Below are 14860 nucleotides of genomic sequence, written 5' to 3'. Positions count from 1 at the left end.
ATATATTAAACTTGCATGATTATAATTCTGTAATATGATTTCAATTGATATATATTTTTTGGTAGACACAATGATGATAATAGGGAAGAAGGTTTAATGAAAAAACTATCAGTGATAGCAAATGCCTGTCATGAGACAGGCCATAGACAACTATAAATCTTATTCTATCGGATTTTATTGCTAAGGGTGCTGGCGGTAGATACATAGACCATAGGTGCAGGAGTAGGCCATTCGGCCCCTTGAGCCAGCACCGCCATTCAATGTGATCATGGCTGATCATCCACAATCAGTACCCCGTTCCTGCCTTCTCCCATACCCCTTTATTCTGCTAGCCCTAAGAGCTCTACCTAACTCTCTTTTAAATGCATCCAGTGAATCGGCCTCCACTGCCTTCTAGACAATAGACAATAGACAGAGAATTCTACAAATTCACAACTCTATGGGTGAAAAAGTTTTCCCTCATCTCAGTTCTAAATGGCCTACCCCTTATTCTTAAACTGAGGTGGCCCCTGGTTCTGGACTCCTCCAACATTGGGAGCATATTTCCTGCATCTAGCGTGTTCAATCCCTTAATAATTTTATATGTTTCTATCAAATCCCCTCTCAGCCTTCTAAATTCCAATAAATACAAGCTCAGTCGCTCCAATCTTTCATCATGTAGAAGAACGATTACAGAGGCGAGAGTTGACATTATCCTTATTTTAGTCTAGTTTCCTCCAACCTAGACTCAAATGTGGAAGAGAAATAGTAAGCATTCACTCTCTGTGGCATGGTGTTTATAAATAACAGCAAAACCCTGCTCTGAAGAAGAGTTCTGACCTTAAACGTTGTCTGTCCATTCCTCCTCAAGTGCTGCCTGATCCACTTATTTCCTCCAGCACTTTGTGTTTTGAGCAAAACACTGCTCTATTCTTTCACTATTTAATGAAGGCAGGAAGATAGGTTGGAATGAACTTTTTAAAGACAATTATTAGAATTTACTTGTTCAACATTACTGATAAAGTCTATAAGGGATGACAGTTTATTTTCTTTTTGCTCAATACCTCTAAAAGTCCATCGTGTACCAGGGAAAGTGAAAATGTACGTAAGAATATTGGAGGTAGAATTCACCGGGAGAGAAAACCAAGATATGTGTCAATTAAAAAATCTAGAGGAGGGAAAGATGGAAAGAGCAAAAGTGATTTAATCCAGAACATTTTCTTTTGTTTCATGTGTTTAAATCCATGAATGCTTGCATGTCTGATAACAGGAGCTTAAGATGTCTACATTTTTAGTAACTGATAGTTTCACCAGCCCATTTCATTCACACCCATAGTGTTTGATTTTACAAGCTGTCGGATGACAGAGAAGATAAGTTCTGGCAGGAAAATACTACATTCATGGTGCAAAACATCTCCCCCTTCTCTTATGAATGACTAACAATATATCTTAGACTCTAAAACCACAACATGCAAGCCTTTAAGCAAAGGGGTTCTTCAAAGCACTTGTCCAGAATGATGCATGTAATTAAGAGGAGAGTGATTCTCCATGTTAATAGTTGTATCTAGTTCATAATCATTGAACAAATATAGAGGCTGTACATGTTATGGATGACCTGACTTATGTTGATCAGACCATGCACAAGTTCCCCCAATACATTTTTAAAGCATTTTTCAAGATAGTAATAGCAATAAAATATTTCATGGCATTCATTAATGATGGAATACAATATATATTGCATTAATTTAATTGCGTGTAACACTAGGGTGAATATTAGATGAAATGAAAGAATTACAGTAAGTGTATGCAGAACAAATATGGGTAACTATAGAAAATGGATGTTTCTGAACTGGAGAAAATGGGATAGTTGTCAGGAACAGAATTGTGATGTAACCAGGAACTGCCTATCCTGCGTTTGTCTTGACATGGTGGTTAAGAATGCTGCCACCTTCATAAAGGAGGATCCATTTCTGGCAGAGTAAGATCATCCAGTGAAAGTTAACTTTTGACAGACTAGTTACAATTGCTTTTAATCTGCTTTCAGTGTTGGATTGTGCTCACACTTGAAGTGAATGTTTGCAGCCGAAGATTCTTCTGCGAGATAGCTTGTTTCAGATTAGTTGCGGTCATTTATTTGGAAGATGAAACTTGACTTAAAAATAATAAATCAGACAATTTCCTCCAAATAAAGCTTCGTAGCATCATTGCATCCAAGTACTGTGATAAGTTAGTTGACAAGATTATCGATCTAAAACCATAGTTAGTTATAATTTGAATTGCTATTTCCCGGAACACACCATTGTTATCAGCTGGCCATTGATCATTGAATTATGTGCATTGATCAGCATGGCAGAAAATATAGAAAGAAACCCTTCATATATGCAGATGCCAAGTGTAAATTATACCATTTTTCTAAGTTTGCAAATGAGCATAATTAAATGACTGGACTGAATATAAATCATCAAAAGTGCACTCACGGGTTGTCCAGCAGAAGAACGATAGGATTCAGTTCTTTCCTGGGCCTGTAGTATGCTCGGAGTGGGACAATGAAATTGTACAGTCCGTTGCCTGCAGTCTCGGCAGACACAATGATCAATTTGTTCTTGAAGCCATAGGCTTTTGCATCTTCAAAGCTGTTGTGCCTGCACCCCTTAACAAAACAACAAGACAAAGCCACGGGTAAGGGCAGACATGGTACATAATTGTCTTGGGGCCCTGAGCAACTCTCAGGGAGTAACATGACATTTCAGAACCAATTGGAATGGACAGTTCCTTTTCTGAATATATTTCAGACTGGAGGTAAAACAACCTACAATATTATTTTTTAGGAAGAACTCCAGCCATTACCCAGTTGGCTGTGAAACATCTTGGTGGATTCAGAAGCCATAAGGTATTCAAAAGAAATGTTCTTTCTTTAACTTAAAAATATTTTTGATAAAATTATCTTTGTATTCAGAGTGCATTTTATTCATGCATGCTGCCACAAGAGTCTGTAATTGATAGAGTAGAGAGAGAGAGAGAGATCTCCTCTAAATCAATATATATATTTTTTAAATGCAATGTTAAGAACAACTTCTTCCACATTGCTATCAGACTCCTGAAAAATCACCTCTTCATATCGTCTTCCCAAAAGTGCTGCCCTCCGCTGTTACTCTCAACTCTACTTGTATTAGTTCAGATTGAACCAGACTGTACCATTCTGATGTTTTGCAATTGCTATTGTATGCATTGTTGTAGTTAATATCACTTCATGTACACTATTTACTCTTTGAGCCTCGTGAACAAAGAATTTCATTACACCCTGGTGTATGTGACAATAAACTGATCTCAAGCTGAATGATCAGGTTCTAGGGTCACTAGAAGCATCACAAAATGCTCTTGAAAAGTTACCGGTCACCCATTCATTTAGACCCAGCCATGACAAATTATATACCTGCACGTGCTGCTCTTGTCTTTCTTGGTGGTGGAGGTCATGGGTTTGAGTAGCGGTCTCACAGCAGATCAGGTAAGTCACTGCACCAGCTGCCTACTTGGGGTGGAAGGTGTGAATGTTTTGGGTGGTTTGTTGAAGAAAATCAATCTGGGTTAAAGTGATGGAGTTACTCCGTGGGTCAGGCAGCATTTGTGGAGGGAATAGACAGATAATGTTTCTGGTCAGGACCCGTTTCAGGTTGGTCCACTGATTTTCTCCAGCACTTTGTGTTTTGCACAAGATTCCAACATCTGTGGTTCATTGTGCCTCCAATTAATCGTCTGCTTTGCTTTGGATGGTTTCAGGCTTCAAGTGTTATTGAGGTTGCACTCATCCGGGCAAGTGGAGAGTATTCCCTCACACCCCTCATCTTCACCTTGCACATAGTGGAAAAGCTTGGGGGGGGGGGGGGGGGGGAGAGAAGGGTCAAGGCATTCTCTGCAGGATATCTAGCCCATAACCTTCTCTTTGTAGCTATGATATCTGTGTGACCGGTTTAGTTAACTGTCTGATTAATGATGACTCTCAGGATGTTGAAGGTGGGACTTGTTGGTTGTAGTGTCATTGAATGCCAAGAACACATGGTTAGAATTTCTGTAGACACAAGGGACTGCATTGCTGGAATTTTGAACAAAAGGCACAACGTAACTTAGTGGGTCAGGTAGCATCTCAGGAACATGGTAAGGCAATGTTTCGGGTCAGGATCCTTCTTCAGATGGATTGCAGTAGGGGAGGAGGGGTGGAGAAAGATGGAAGTGAGGTGGGGGGATAGAACACATTTTGAATTTTGGTAAGTGATAGGTGGATACATGTCGGCGGGGGGGGGGTTGGGGGAGTTGATTAGCAGATGGGTGGACAAAGGCCAGAGATGAAAAGGTGACAAAAGGCTGAGAGATATGGTTCTGGATACCAGAACTAGGAATCCTGGGTCCCCTGCTTGATTTACAGGAAGGTTTCATTACCAACATATGTGGGTGGCATCACTCATTAAATAATTTCATTTTTACATGTCAGCTATATAACACTGATTGGAAATGCAACTGACAGTAGACTGATGAGTGTCTTTTGATCTTCTGACAGGAAAACGCAGCGTGGAGAAATGAGATATTGATGTTCTCACTTAGCGTTCAATCATGTTTGGCTTTTCAATCTCAGATTGCAGCGCTTGTTTATTTGCAGCTGGGAAATTTACCTCAGCGTAACAGAGTCGAAGTGAAACCACAAGAACAGAAAGCTACAATGCTATAAGCATTCAGCAGCTTTTAATCAGAATGCTCTTGCACCGAAGAAACCCTGGGTGGCCTTTCACCCACACCACCCGGACGTCACAATTCCCAGGAGACCTGTGACTGATAGTGGTGGAAACATTTAGCAAAGGTTGGACACAAAATGCTGTATCAACATAATGTAAATTGTTTTAAGTAAACCTTGAACAATGACAAAACAGGAGGGCATATATTTGAGGGGCAAAGTTAAAAAGGAGATGTACGGGGAACGATATTTTCACAGAGGGTGGTGGGTGCCTGGAACGTGCTGCCAAGGGTGGTTGTGGAAACAGATATGATAATGATGTTCTGGAGACTTTTAGATAGGTGCATGGATATGCAGGGAATGGAGTGGTATGGATCCCATGCAGACAGAGGAGATTAGTTTAACTTAGCATCATGTTTGGTGCAGACATTGTGGGCTGAAGGGCCTGTTGCTGTGCTGTACTGTTCCATCTTCTAAAACTAAAGTACACACAGGTGGGAAGGAGAGATGGAGTGGCGAAAGAGTTTATATCCACTAACCTTCAGCTTGTTGCCGTACCTCTTTCTTCCCCTCTGGGAGTAAGGTGTACCCTACGTGACCTGCCACATGTCTTTCTGCTTTGCAACTCCTCCCGTCTTATGTCTATGTTCTTTTGTCTTTGGTCTCCCTAACTGGTTGCTCCTATTCACTGCTTACAGCTTATCCCCATGGCCACCTAGGTTTTACCCAATCAAATAAATCACAGGCAAGGACTGTTATAGACCAGTTAGTCTGACATCGGTGGAGGAGAAGATGCTGGAGTCAATTATAAAAGACAAAATTGCTGAGCATTTGGATAGCAGTAACAGGATCGTTCCGAATCAGCATGGACTTACGAAAGGGAAATCATGCTTGACTAATCTTCTGGGATTTTTTGAGGATGTAACTAGGAAAATGGACAGGGGAGAGCCGGTGGATGTAGTGTACCTTGACGTTCAGAAAGCCTTCGACAAGGTCCCACATAGGAGATTAGTGGGCAAAATTAGAGCACATAGTATTGGGGGTAGGTTACTGGCATTGGTTGGAAGACGGAAAGCAAAGATAGGGGATAAATGGGTCCCTTTCAGAATGGCAGGCAGTGACTAGTGGGGTGCTGGGCTCGGTGCTGGGACCGCAGCTATTTACAATATACATTAATGACTTGAATGAAGGGATTAAAAGTAACATTAGCAAATTTGCAGATGACACAAAGCTGTGTGGCAGTGTGAACTGTGAGGAAGATGCTATGAGGTTGCAGGGTGACTTGGACAGGTTGTGTGAGTGGGCGGATGCATGGCAGATGCAGTTTAATGTGGATAAGTGTGAGGTTATCCACTTTGGTGGTAAGAATAGGAAGGCAGATTATTATCTGAATGGTGTCAAGTTAGGAAAAGGGGACGTACAACGAGATCTGGGTGTCCTAGTGCATCAGTCACTGAAAGGAAGCATGCAGGTACAGCAGGCAGTGAAGAGAGCCATTGGAATGTTGGCCTTCATAACAAGAGGAGTTGAGTATAGGAGCAAAGAGGTCCTTCTGCAGTTGTACAGGGCCCTGGTGAGACTGCACCTGGAGTACTGTGTACAGTTTTGGTCTCCAAATTTGAGGAAAGATATTCTTGCTATTGAGGGCGTGCAGCGTAGGTTTACTAGGTTAATTCCCGGAATAGCGGGACTGTCGTATGTTGAAAGACTGGAGCGACTAGGCTTGTATACACTGGAATTTAGAAAGGGATCTTATTGAAACATATAAGATTAATAAGGGGTTGGACACATTAGAGGCAGGAAACATGTTCCCAATGTTGGGGGAGGCCAGAACCAGGGGCCACAGTTTAAGAATAAGGGGTAGGCCATTTAGAACGGAGATTAGGAAAAACTTTTTCAGTCAGAGAGTTGTAAATCTGTGGAATTCTCTGCCTCAGACAGCAGTGGAGGCCAATTCTCTGAATGCTTTCAAGAGAGAGCTAGATAGAGCTCTTAAGGATAGCGGAGTCATGGGGTATGGGGAGAAGGCAGGATCGGGGTACTGATTGAGAATGATCAGCCATGATCACATTGAATGGTGGTGCTGGCTCGAAGGGCCGAATGGCCTACTCCTGCACCTATTGTCTATTGGCATGGCACTGGCAAGCACTGGCAAGCACTGGCCTGGCACTGGCAAGGACTGGCATGGCACTGTCAAGGACTGGCATTACCACTGGCAAGGACTGGTCTTGGAGTCCTGAAGAACTCTCAAAATGTAGCACAATATTTCAGAAACAGTTGGAATGGACAGTTCCATTGCTGAATGTTTTTCAGATTGGATGCAAAGCGACTGACCACATTGTTTTTAAAAAAAACTTCACCAACTAATTATGAAATTCAGAAATCGTGAAAAGATACTCAACAGAAATGTTCTTTCTTTCATTTTATAATGTTTTTGGTAAAATTAACTTTGTATTAAGATTGTGCTTACTACCTCATTTCAATGCGACCCTGTGACCAACAGGGTGGGGAGATCTCCGAACCAATATCTGTACTTTTAAAAATTGGTGGAGATTTAAGAACAGCTTCTTCCCCATTGCTACCAGACTCCTGAAGCAATCAAGAAACATAAAAAACCGCAGATGCTGGTTTTGAAACAAAAAAAGATACAAAGTGCTGGAGTAACTCGCAGGTCAGGCGGCATCTCTGGAGAACACGGATTGGTGACGTTTTGGGTCAGGATCCTTCTTCGGATCCTGACCCAAAACATTGCCTGTTCATTCATCCACAGTTGCTGTCAGACCTGCTGAGTTAATCCAGCACTTTGTGTCAAAATCTCGACGGCTGAGAATTAAACCAATTGGTTGAAGGGGAGGTGGGATGAACATTTTCACCTAGAGTGTGATAGGTATCGGAAACTTGTTGCCCAAAAGGGTACTAGAGGTAGAAACCTCACCACATTTAAAAATAACTTCATGCGTTCTTGAAAAGCTGTGACCTGCACAGTGATAGACTAAATGATTCAAGTGCATCTATACACTCGGGGTAATTTACAATGGTCAATTAACTTATCAATCTTTGGGACATGGGAGGAAAATGGAACATTTGGAGTAAACGCAGGCAGTTTTAGGTTTAGTTTCACAGGGAGAAATTGGAGGTCTGAATGGAACCTAGGTCACTTTTGTACCGCATATATGAGGAAGAACAGTTAGCTAATGGGAACTGATACGATATTGTGGTTGGAGGCATGGGGAGCAAACAAACTACTTGGCCAAATTCAGTGTTATAAATTTTATGTAACATCAAATTGCTGTCTATTGTTGTAGTTTGTCACAAATACTACCAAATGGCGAGGTTCCATTACTTTTGTATAAGTAAAATGCTAAACGGCCTCAAAAGACGTACAGGTATGTAGGTTAATTGGCTGGGTAAATGTAAAAATTGTCCCTAGTGGGTGTAGGATAGTGTTAATGTGCGGGGATCACTGGGCGGCACGGACTTGGAGGGCCGAAAAGGCCTGTTTCCGGCTGTATATATATGATGAACAATACTTTCTAAACACGAGGTTATATAACTGAATGCCCTAGATCAGATATCGAAAACACTCAAAATCTAAACATCAGCATCATCTTGGATTTGATACATCTTAAAGACCTCTGTAAAACCTTTGTAAAACTTATGCACTCTTTTTCATCTCTTCTTCTGCAATTGGTGTCCTGGAAACACAGAACAACCAGTCTGCGCAGTCAACTGGGTTCATTTTGAAGGTCTTACCCTGTCTAATCTCAGACAGCAGAATGAAGCCTTCACAGGTAATAGATGGCAGAGAGTTGGAGAACTTCCAATGTAAGGCGAATTGGGAGGGTATCCTTTCACGTACCTGGATACAAACAGAAGAAACACAATGGATATGATATTTGATAACACAATTAGCATTTGTCGGCAACGTTCTTGAATGTTTTCCATCAATGATTTTCTCAGAATTGATAACTTTAAAATGGTGGGATGGTGTGTATGGTACATAGAGTGAAATAGGCTGGAAATCATGATACACCACAAAGGGAGATTGAGTTAATTGCACAATGGGGAACCAAACCATAGGAGTTGAGTTCCACTCCTTTACAACTAATATATGTACAACCTCTTTAAAAGGGGACATAACGTGAATAATACTCAGATGTGATGTCTAATGCTCATCAGCAAATTAACATTAAGTCTTAAAACTAAACTTATTTTTGGATACAAGGCATTAAAGCAAAATTCTAAAGGGTCTTGACAAGGTGAGTATGAAGAGTAGATTTCTTCTTTTGAGAATCTGGAATTTAGGTTATTATAAAAAAAATTAAGGGATCACCCTTTTAAAGTGTCTCCTGTCAATGAGTTGTGAGTTTTTGGAGTTTCTCAAGTGGCAGTGGAAGCAGAGTTCTCAAGTACCTTTAAGGCAGTGGTGGAAAGATTTTTGGTAAACAAAGGGTTGAAAGGTTACAGTGGGGGATGGGAATACAAGTTCAGGTTTAGGTTCCATTTAGACCAGCCATGAGCTTATGAATGCTCTGATGAGCCTCTTCCTGTTTGAGATGAAGGTTATTTGGTCATAATTGTATTGCAAGATGTAACTGTGCACAAGGTGACACAGGAGACTGCAGATGCTGTGATCTGGAGCAAGGAACAATCTACTGGAGGAACGCGGATCATAGAACAGTACAGCTGGACACACAGGAACCACAATGTCCATGCTGAACATGTTAATTCTAGCAGCACCTGTGAAGTTCAGATACAGTATTTCAACTATCCCTTTGCATTTACTGATGCTTCCTGACTCACTGAGTTCCTCTAGCAGTTTGCTTTTTGCTATTGACTGTGCAGAAACAAATACCCATGTTCTCCACCTCACAATAGTCATTGCATGTCAAAATACTTTATTGGCTATAAGTTGATTTGTGATGCTGCAAAGTTTTCTTTATAAAGCTAAACAATAAAAATATGCTTCTCTGAAAGAAGATCCACATCACCACAAGGTGGTGCCATTGGCTCAATCATAGATTCGTTTGGGCTGTGTTAGCAAACCCATTGTTAAAAGCTAGCCAACCCATAAAACACAGCAAAATACACTTTGAATCCAAAATGACTTTTAAATGGAAATGCTGTACCATCAGATTAAATCCCAGCACAATGATCAATAGATTGCAGTCAATTGTAAATAAGAAATTATGTTCACTATTTGGAATTTTGCCCAGTTTCTAAAATGGGCTCGTTTATGAGCAAGTAATCTGTCATTTAGTCTAGTAAGTAATTCTGAAGTTAGATATTGCAGCAGTTATATAGTCAAAAAAATATTCTTCAGATTTTGCTAACAGGTCTTTTAGGCATTGTTTTGACTACCCAGCCCAATGACTTCCCTTCAGGCGTTTAATTGGAAAATATCCTCAAGATTGCAGTTCTTTGCAGTGTTTAGATACAATGGCAAAATAGGTAATTGTTCCCAAAAGAGAAAGAAGGTTTGAGTCCACAAAGCCTGATTGTTTTCTCTGGAGCGTTGGAGGCTGAAGGGAGACCTCATGGGAGAAGTGTACACAATTATGAGCGGCATAGATAGGGTAATCAGTCAGAACTTTGTTCCCCTGAGTGTAAATGTCAAAGACTGGAGAGCATAATCTTAAGGTGAGAGAAGCAAAGTTTAAAGGAGCGTGCACAGCAAGTTTTTTTTACACAGGTCGGTACTTGGATCGCACTGCCAGGGGTGATTGTGAAAGCAAAAACAATAGCTACATTTAAGAGGCTTTTGGATAGGCACGTAGATATGCTGGCAATGGAGCGATGTGGATCGCATGCAGACAGAGGACATTAGTTTAACTTAGCATCATGTTGGGCATTGACATTGTGGGCCGCAGGCCGCAGCAAATACCTATGCTGTGTTGTTTTATGTTCTCTGTAATCCAATTTTCTTACTTGAGCTCGTTGCAACCCAGTGGCTGATCTGAACCTCATTATTTCCAAGTTCTTATAAAATTATTGGTGGAAATACTTCTCAACATTGTCAGGCTTCAAAATTCCAATAGGATTAGCATTTTAACACTGCCTCACTGTGAGACTTGTTGAGATAGTGTTCTCTAGATTTGCACACTCTTTGTGTGAATTTGTTTCACAAATAGACTTCTATGTGACCAAGCTTTAATTTTAAAACATTGTCTTTTATTTCAGTTTTCTTTATCATTGGTGGCATCGTCCTACTGAATTCCTTTACCAGTTCATAAACCTTGACATCGCCCTGTCAACACAAGGTATAATAATCTATGTGGAATGCAAACTACCTCAAACTGCCCCTCATGGATGCTCACCCATTTTTCCCGCTATCCCACCCCTTCCCCCCCACCCCCCTTCCACCTACAGCCCTTCCTCTGGACTCACTTTTTCGCTCTTTTTCACACCACCTCACTGCCTTTTGCCTCCTTTTAGTCTCTGGTCTTTCTCCATCCAACTGCCAATCAATCCCAGATGGAAACAAAAAGCTGGAGTAACTCAACGGGTCGGGCAGCATCTCTAGAGAAAAGTAATTGGTGACGTTTCGGGCCGACACCCTCCTTCAGACACTGCCAATCAACCCCTCTCACTTGGATCCACCTATCACTTACCAGGCTATGTCCCGCCCCTATCTCTCTTCCAGCTTTCCCCCCACCTCTTATTACAATCAGTCGGAAGACGAGTCCCAACACAAAACGTCTATCCATGTTCTCCCGAGATGAGTTAGTCCAACATTTTGTGCTTTACACTCAAGATTCTAGCATCTGTAGTTCCCGGTCTCTGCCTCATAATTTAATAATTTTTACCCTGGCATTATTCTGGTCAATCTGCACTATAAAATCGTTCCAAGGACAAAGCATCTTTCCCCGAGGTTAAGTGGCTAATACCTAGTTCAGTCAATAATTGAAAATGAATCATGCACTAAATGGATGACTAACACTTTCCTCTTTTTGATCACATAGAAACTGGAAATGGAACTACACACTATACAATCCTTCTGTGAAACAAAACTGCTACTTGGTGCCATTAGCTTCACTCAAAAGGCAGGAGACCTTGGCTGAAGATGAGACAGTCTCACAGTGAGGCCGTGGCACATGTGCTAATGGAAATCAAATAACGTTGTTAGGATTAAATGGTGGAACTTTTACATCCTGAAATGAGAATGTTAATTATATGACAAATCTTTTTTACAACTAGTTAAATCCCTTATTTGGCCGAAAGCAAAATTTAATTTTTACAAAAAGAAACCTATCCATTTGTTCCTGTAGAGTCTTGCAGCCACTTCAAGTGAGGAAATGTCAGAGATCAGAGTGCATAGCTTTAAGGTGAGAGAGGCAAAGTTTAAAGGAGGTGTGCGGGCATGTTTTTTGTACAAACAGGGAGTGGTGGGTGCCTGGTATGCACTACCAGGGATAGTGGTGGAGCTGGATACGATAGTGAGGTTTCAGCGTATGTGATATGCAGAGAATGGATAGATAGGGAGACACGGAGACAGAGGAGATTAGTGTAATGTTCTGAATTCATTTTTCTGAATATTAGTGCATCATGTTCAGCACGTCATAGTGGGCCTGTGGTGTATTGTTCCTTGCTCTACAGAAGTGAAGCAATTAAAGCTTCAAGTCTGGGAACCTTCACTACAATATGAAATGTTAACTGTTTCTCTTTCCACAGATGCTGTCTGACAGGCTAAGTGTTTCCAGTACTTTTGGTTTTAGTCCGCATTTTCAACAACTGCAGTTTTTTGGGGGGATTTTCATCATCTCTACTGTGTTTATTCACAGCACCTGTCTCCATTAGATAATGACATTCTGACAATGATCACTGACTGGTTCGTTTACTTCATATTGAAATCCTTCCCAGCTTTCCACCACTTCATTAAATCTGCCCATAATCTTCTTTGTTCTGAAGGGTCATTTAGAGGAAAATGGAAGCAAGAGCAGCAAGTTGAACATAAAAGAGAGAGACAAAAAACTGCAGATGCCAGAAGCTTGAGCAGAAACCCCAAGTGGTGGAGGTGCTCAGCTGGTCAGGCGGCATCTGTGGAGGGAATGGGCAGATGAGGGTGTCAAAGGTTTCAGGGAGGGGGCAGGTTGAGAGTAAAATAAATAGATCAGCCATGATCAAATGGTGGAGCCGACTTGATGGGCGGAATGGCCTAATTCTGCTCCTATGTCTATGGTCTTATGACGTTCTAAAATGCTGTTATAAAATGCAATGCCTGATAGCATTTCCCAGACACGAGACCTCGCCAACTGGAAAGACTTGTGGCGGCATAGAAACACCATCTCATGCACAGTCTTGCAATTGAAGTCCTATTCTGCTCTTTCTTCAAAATATATTGAAATTCCTTCACCATTTCTGGATCCATTTTCACCAGCAGGATTGCATTGAATCTCAAGCACAATGAGAAATGGGAAAAAAAGGCTGACGTTACTTGCACTGCAACACTTCATAAAATGAAGGAACAATATAAGTTAACACCACGATGTTCTTGAGCAAAACTCTGTGCTGGAGGAATTCAGCAGTTCAGGCAGCAAATTGAGATGAGTCTCATTCTCTGAGTGCCTCCTGCACTTAGTCCTTTGCTCGAGAGTCCAGCATCTGCAGCTCACTTTGTCACTACAACGCTCTTGCTGAGCAGATACATTGCTGTATAAATGCTTTAACTATGTTGATTTTATGGAATGCAAAAAAATTCAATACACTAAAACGTGAACGGCATTTTGTGTTTGATTTGCAAGGTTAGGTACAATGTATACGTGATACTGAACACGAATGCTCAGATTTGTGGCTGCCTAGTTAATTAGAACTAATTAGAGGTTACATCCTGTCATCTGTAAGGAACTGCCTTCCGCATTGTCCACAAATATGCAGATGTTGTGCTGGTTCAACTGAAACTAATAAATGTGGTTCAATTGCAGCACAAGAACATAACGGAGAAGCCGAAACATGAATGGATTTTCAAATGCAATTCATTGTTGGAATTGAATAGTGATTGATGAGAGAATTTCTATTTTTTTAGTACAGTACAATATGATACAGCATAAGTATGGGAAATTTCAACACCACTGTGCAATAGCACTGGTTCAAGAGTTATGCCAAGCAAAATGTAGCCACACTCGCGATCACAACGAGAGCCAATCGGCCACGATGTGGAGGAGTCCATTAGCACACCCACGCCAAAACACAAAGGATTTCAAAGAATTGCAACCTTGAAATGCCTGCATCTCCCAGATTCTGCTTTTGTTTTACAAACTTGCAAAATGCATCGCCACTGTTAAAAACGATCAATGTTAAAAGGTCATTTTTGTGAACACTTTTACAGGCTCAGAATGTTGCACAAGTAGTCTTTCTTGACGAACTAGCATCAGCTTACTTAATAATGGGAGCGTCAGAGCTCTACACGACTCCGTTCGCTCTAAGTACTTCACTTGGCAGCAGGGGTCATGAGAAGCAAAGGCTAGTTGTGGCACCCCATAATTGAAGCTTCTGAGATCTGCTCAGTTAGTCTGGGGTGGAGATTGAAAGTGGAACTGCATGATTCAGCACCAAGTCATTCAATGCACTCAGTCATCGAGCTGTCAATGAGGGGAGCAAAATACACAAAACACTGGAAAAAAAGAGGAGAAAAAAAAATAAAAATAGAAATACTACAATTAGAGCTTTCATTCTAACATCATGCGATGATTATTTTCTGAAGTTTACAGTTTTGATTCTCTTTATTGATATAATTCTAAAGTCTGAATATTCTTTTCCAAGAGGATGTTGGGTCTTTTAAAACAAATAAATATGTGTGGGCGTATAGATAATGAGCAAGGATTTGGAATAATTGCTCTTTTAGAGACATGGTGGGTGGAATGCTATCTTCTTACGGCAAATGATTTAATAGTCTAAAAATATATTTCCCAGCCACAGATTCATTGTAAATAGTCTTATCTGGATATTACATTACATTCATAATTTGAAAGCAAATTAATATAGAGAAGGTACAATATCTATCTTCAGTTGTGGATGGGAACAAGGGACAAAGTGCCACATAAGTGAAACACAATCAAATATTCTTGCTGAAAAGCACAAACACCAGTTTGTTTTATGACATGGAAATAGCGCAGATTTAAAGGAAATTAAGTAAGGGTGTGAAAGGGAGAAGAATGGAAA

The 14860-nt window shown here is 40.8% G+C and overlaps 1 protein-coding gene across 8 annotated transcripts in view; it reads right to left on the bottom strand.

The window, feature by feature from the left end:
• The window catches only part of LOC144608490 (potassium channel subfamily T member 1-like), a 291806-nt gene that overhangs the window by 25230 nt on the left and 251716 nt on the right, over positions 1-14860 (bottom strand). For all 8 annotated transcript variants that reach the window (XM_078426315.1, XM_078426319.1, XM_078426320.1 and 5 more), the window contains 2 exons: positions 8456-8561; positions 2457-2629 (listed from right to left, as the gene is read on the bottom strand). In XM_078426315.1, coding sequence (XP_078282441.1) covers positions 2457-2629; positions 8456-8561 — 279 coding nt within the window. The remainder of the gene's footprint in view (positions 1-2456; positions 2630-8455; positions 8562-14860) is intronic.

The sequence above is a fragment of the Rhinoraja longicauda genome, chromosome 31, assembly GCF_053455715.1.
Source record: "Rhinoraja longicauda isolate Sanriku21f chromosome 31, sRhiLon1.1, whole genome shotgun sequence".
Taxonomy (NCBI): Eukaryota; Metazoa; Chordata; class Chondrichthyes; order Rajiformes; family Arhynchobatidae; genus Rhinoraja; species Rhinoraja longicauda.
The sequence above is the reverse complement of the archived record's forward strand: the minus strand, read 5'-3'. Positions and strand labels throughout refer to the sequence as shown.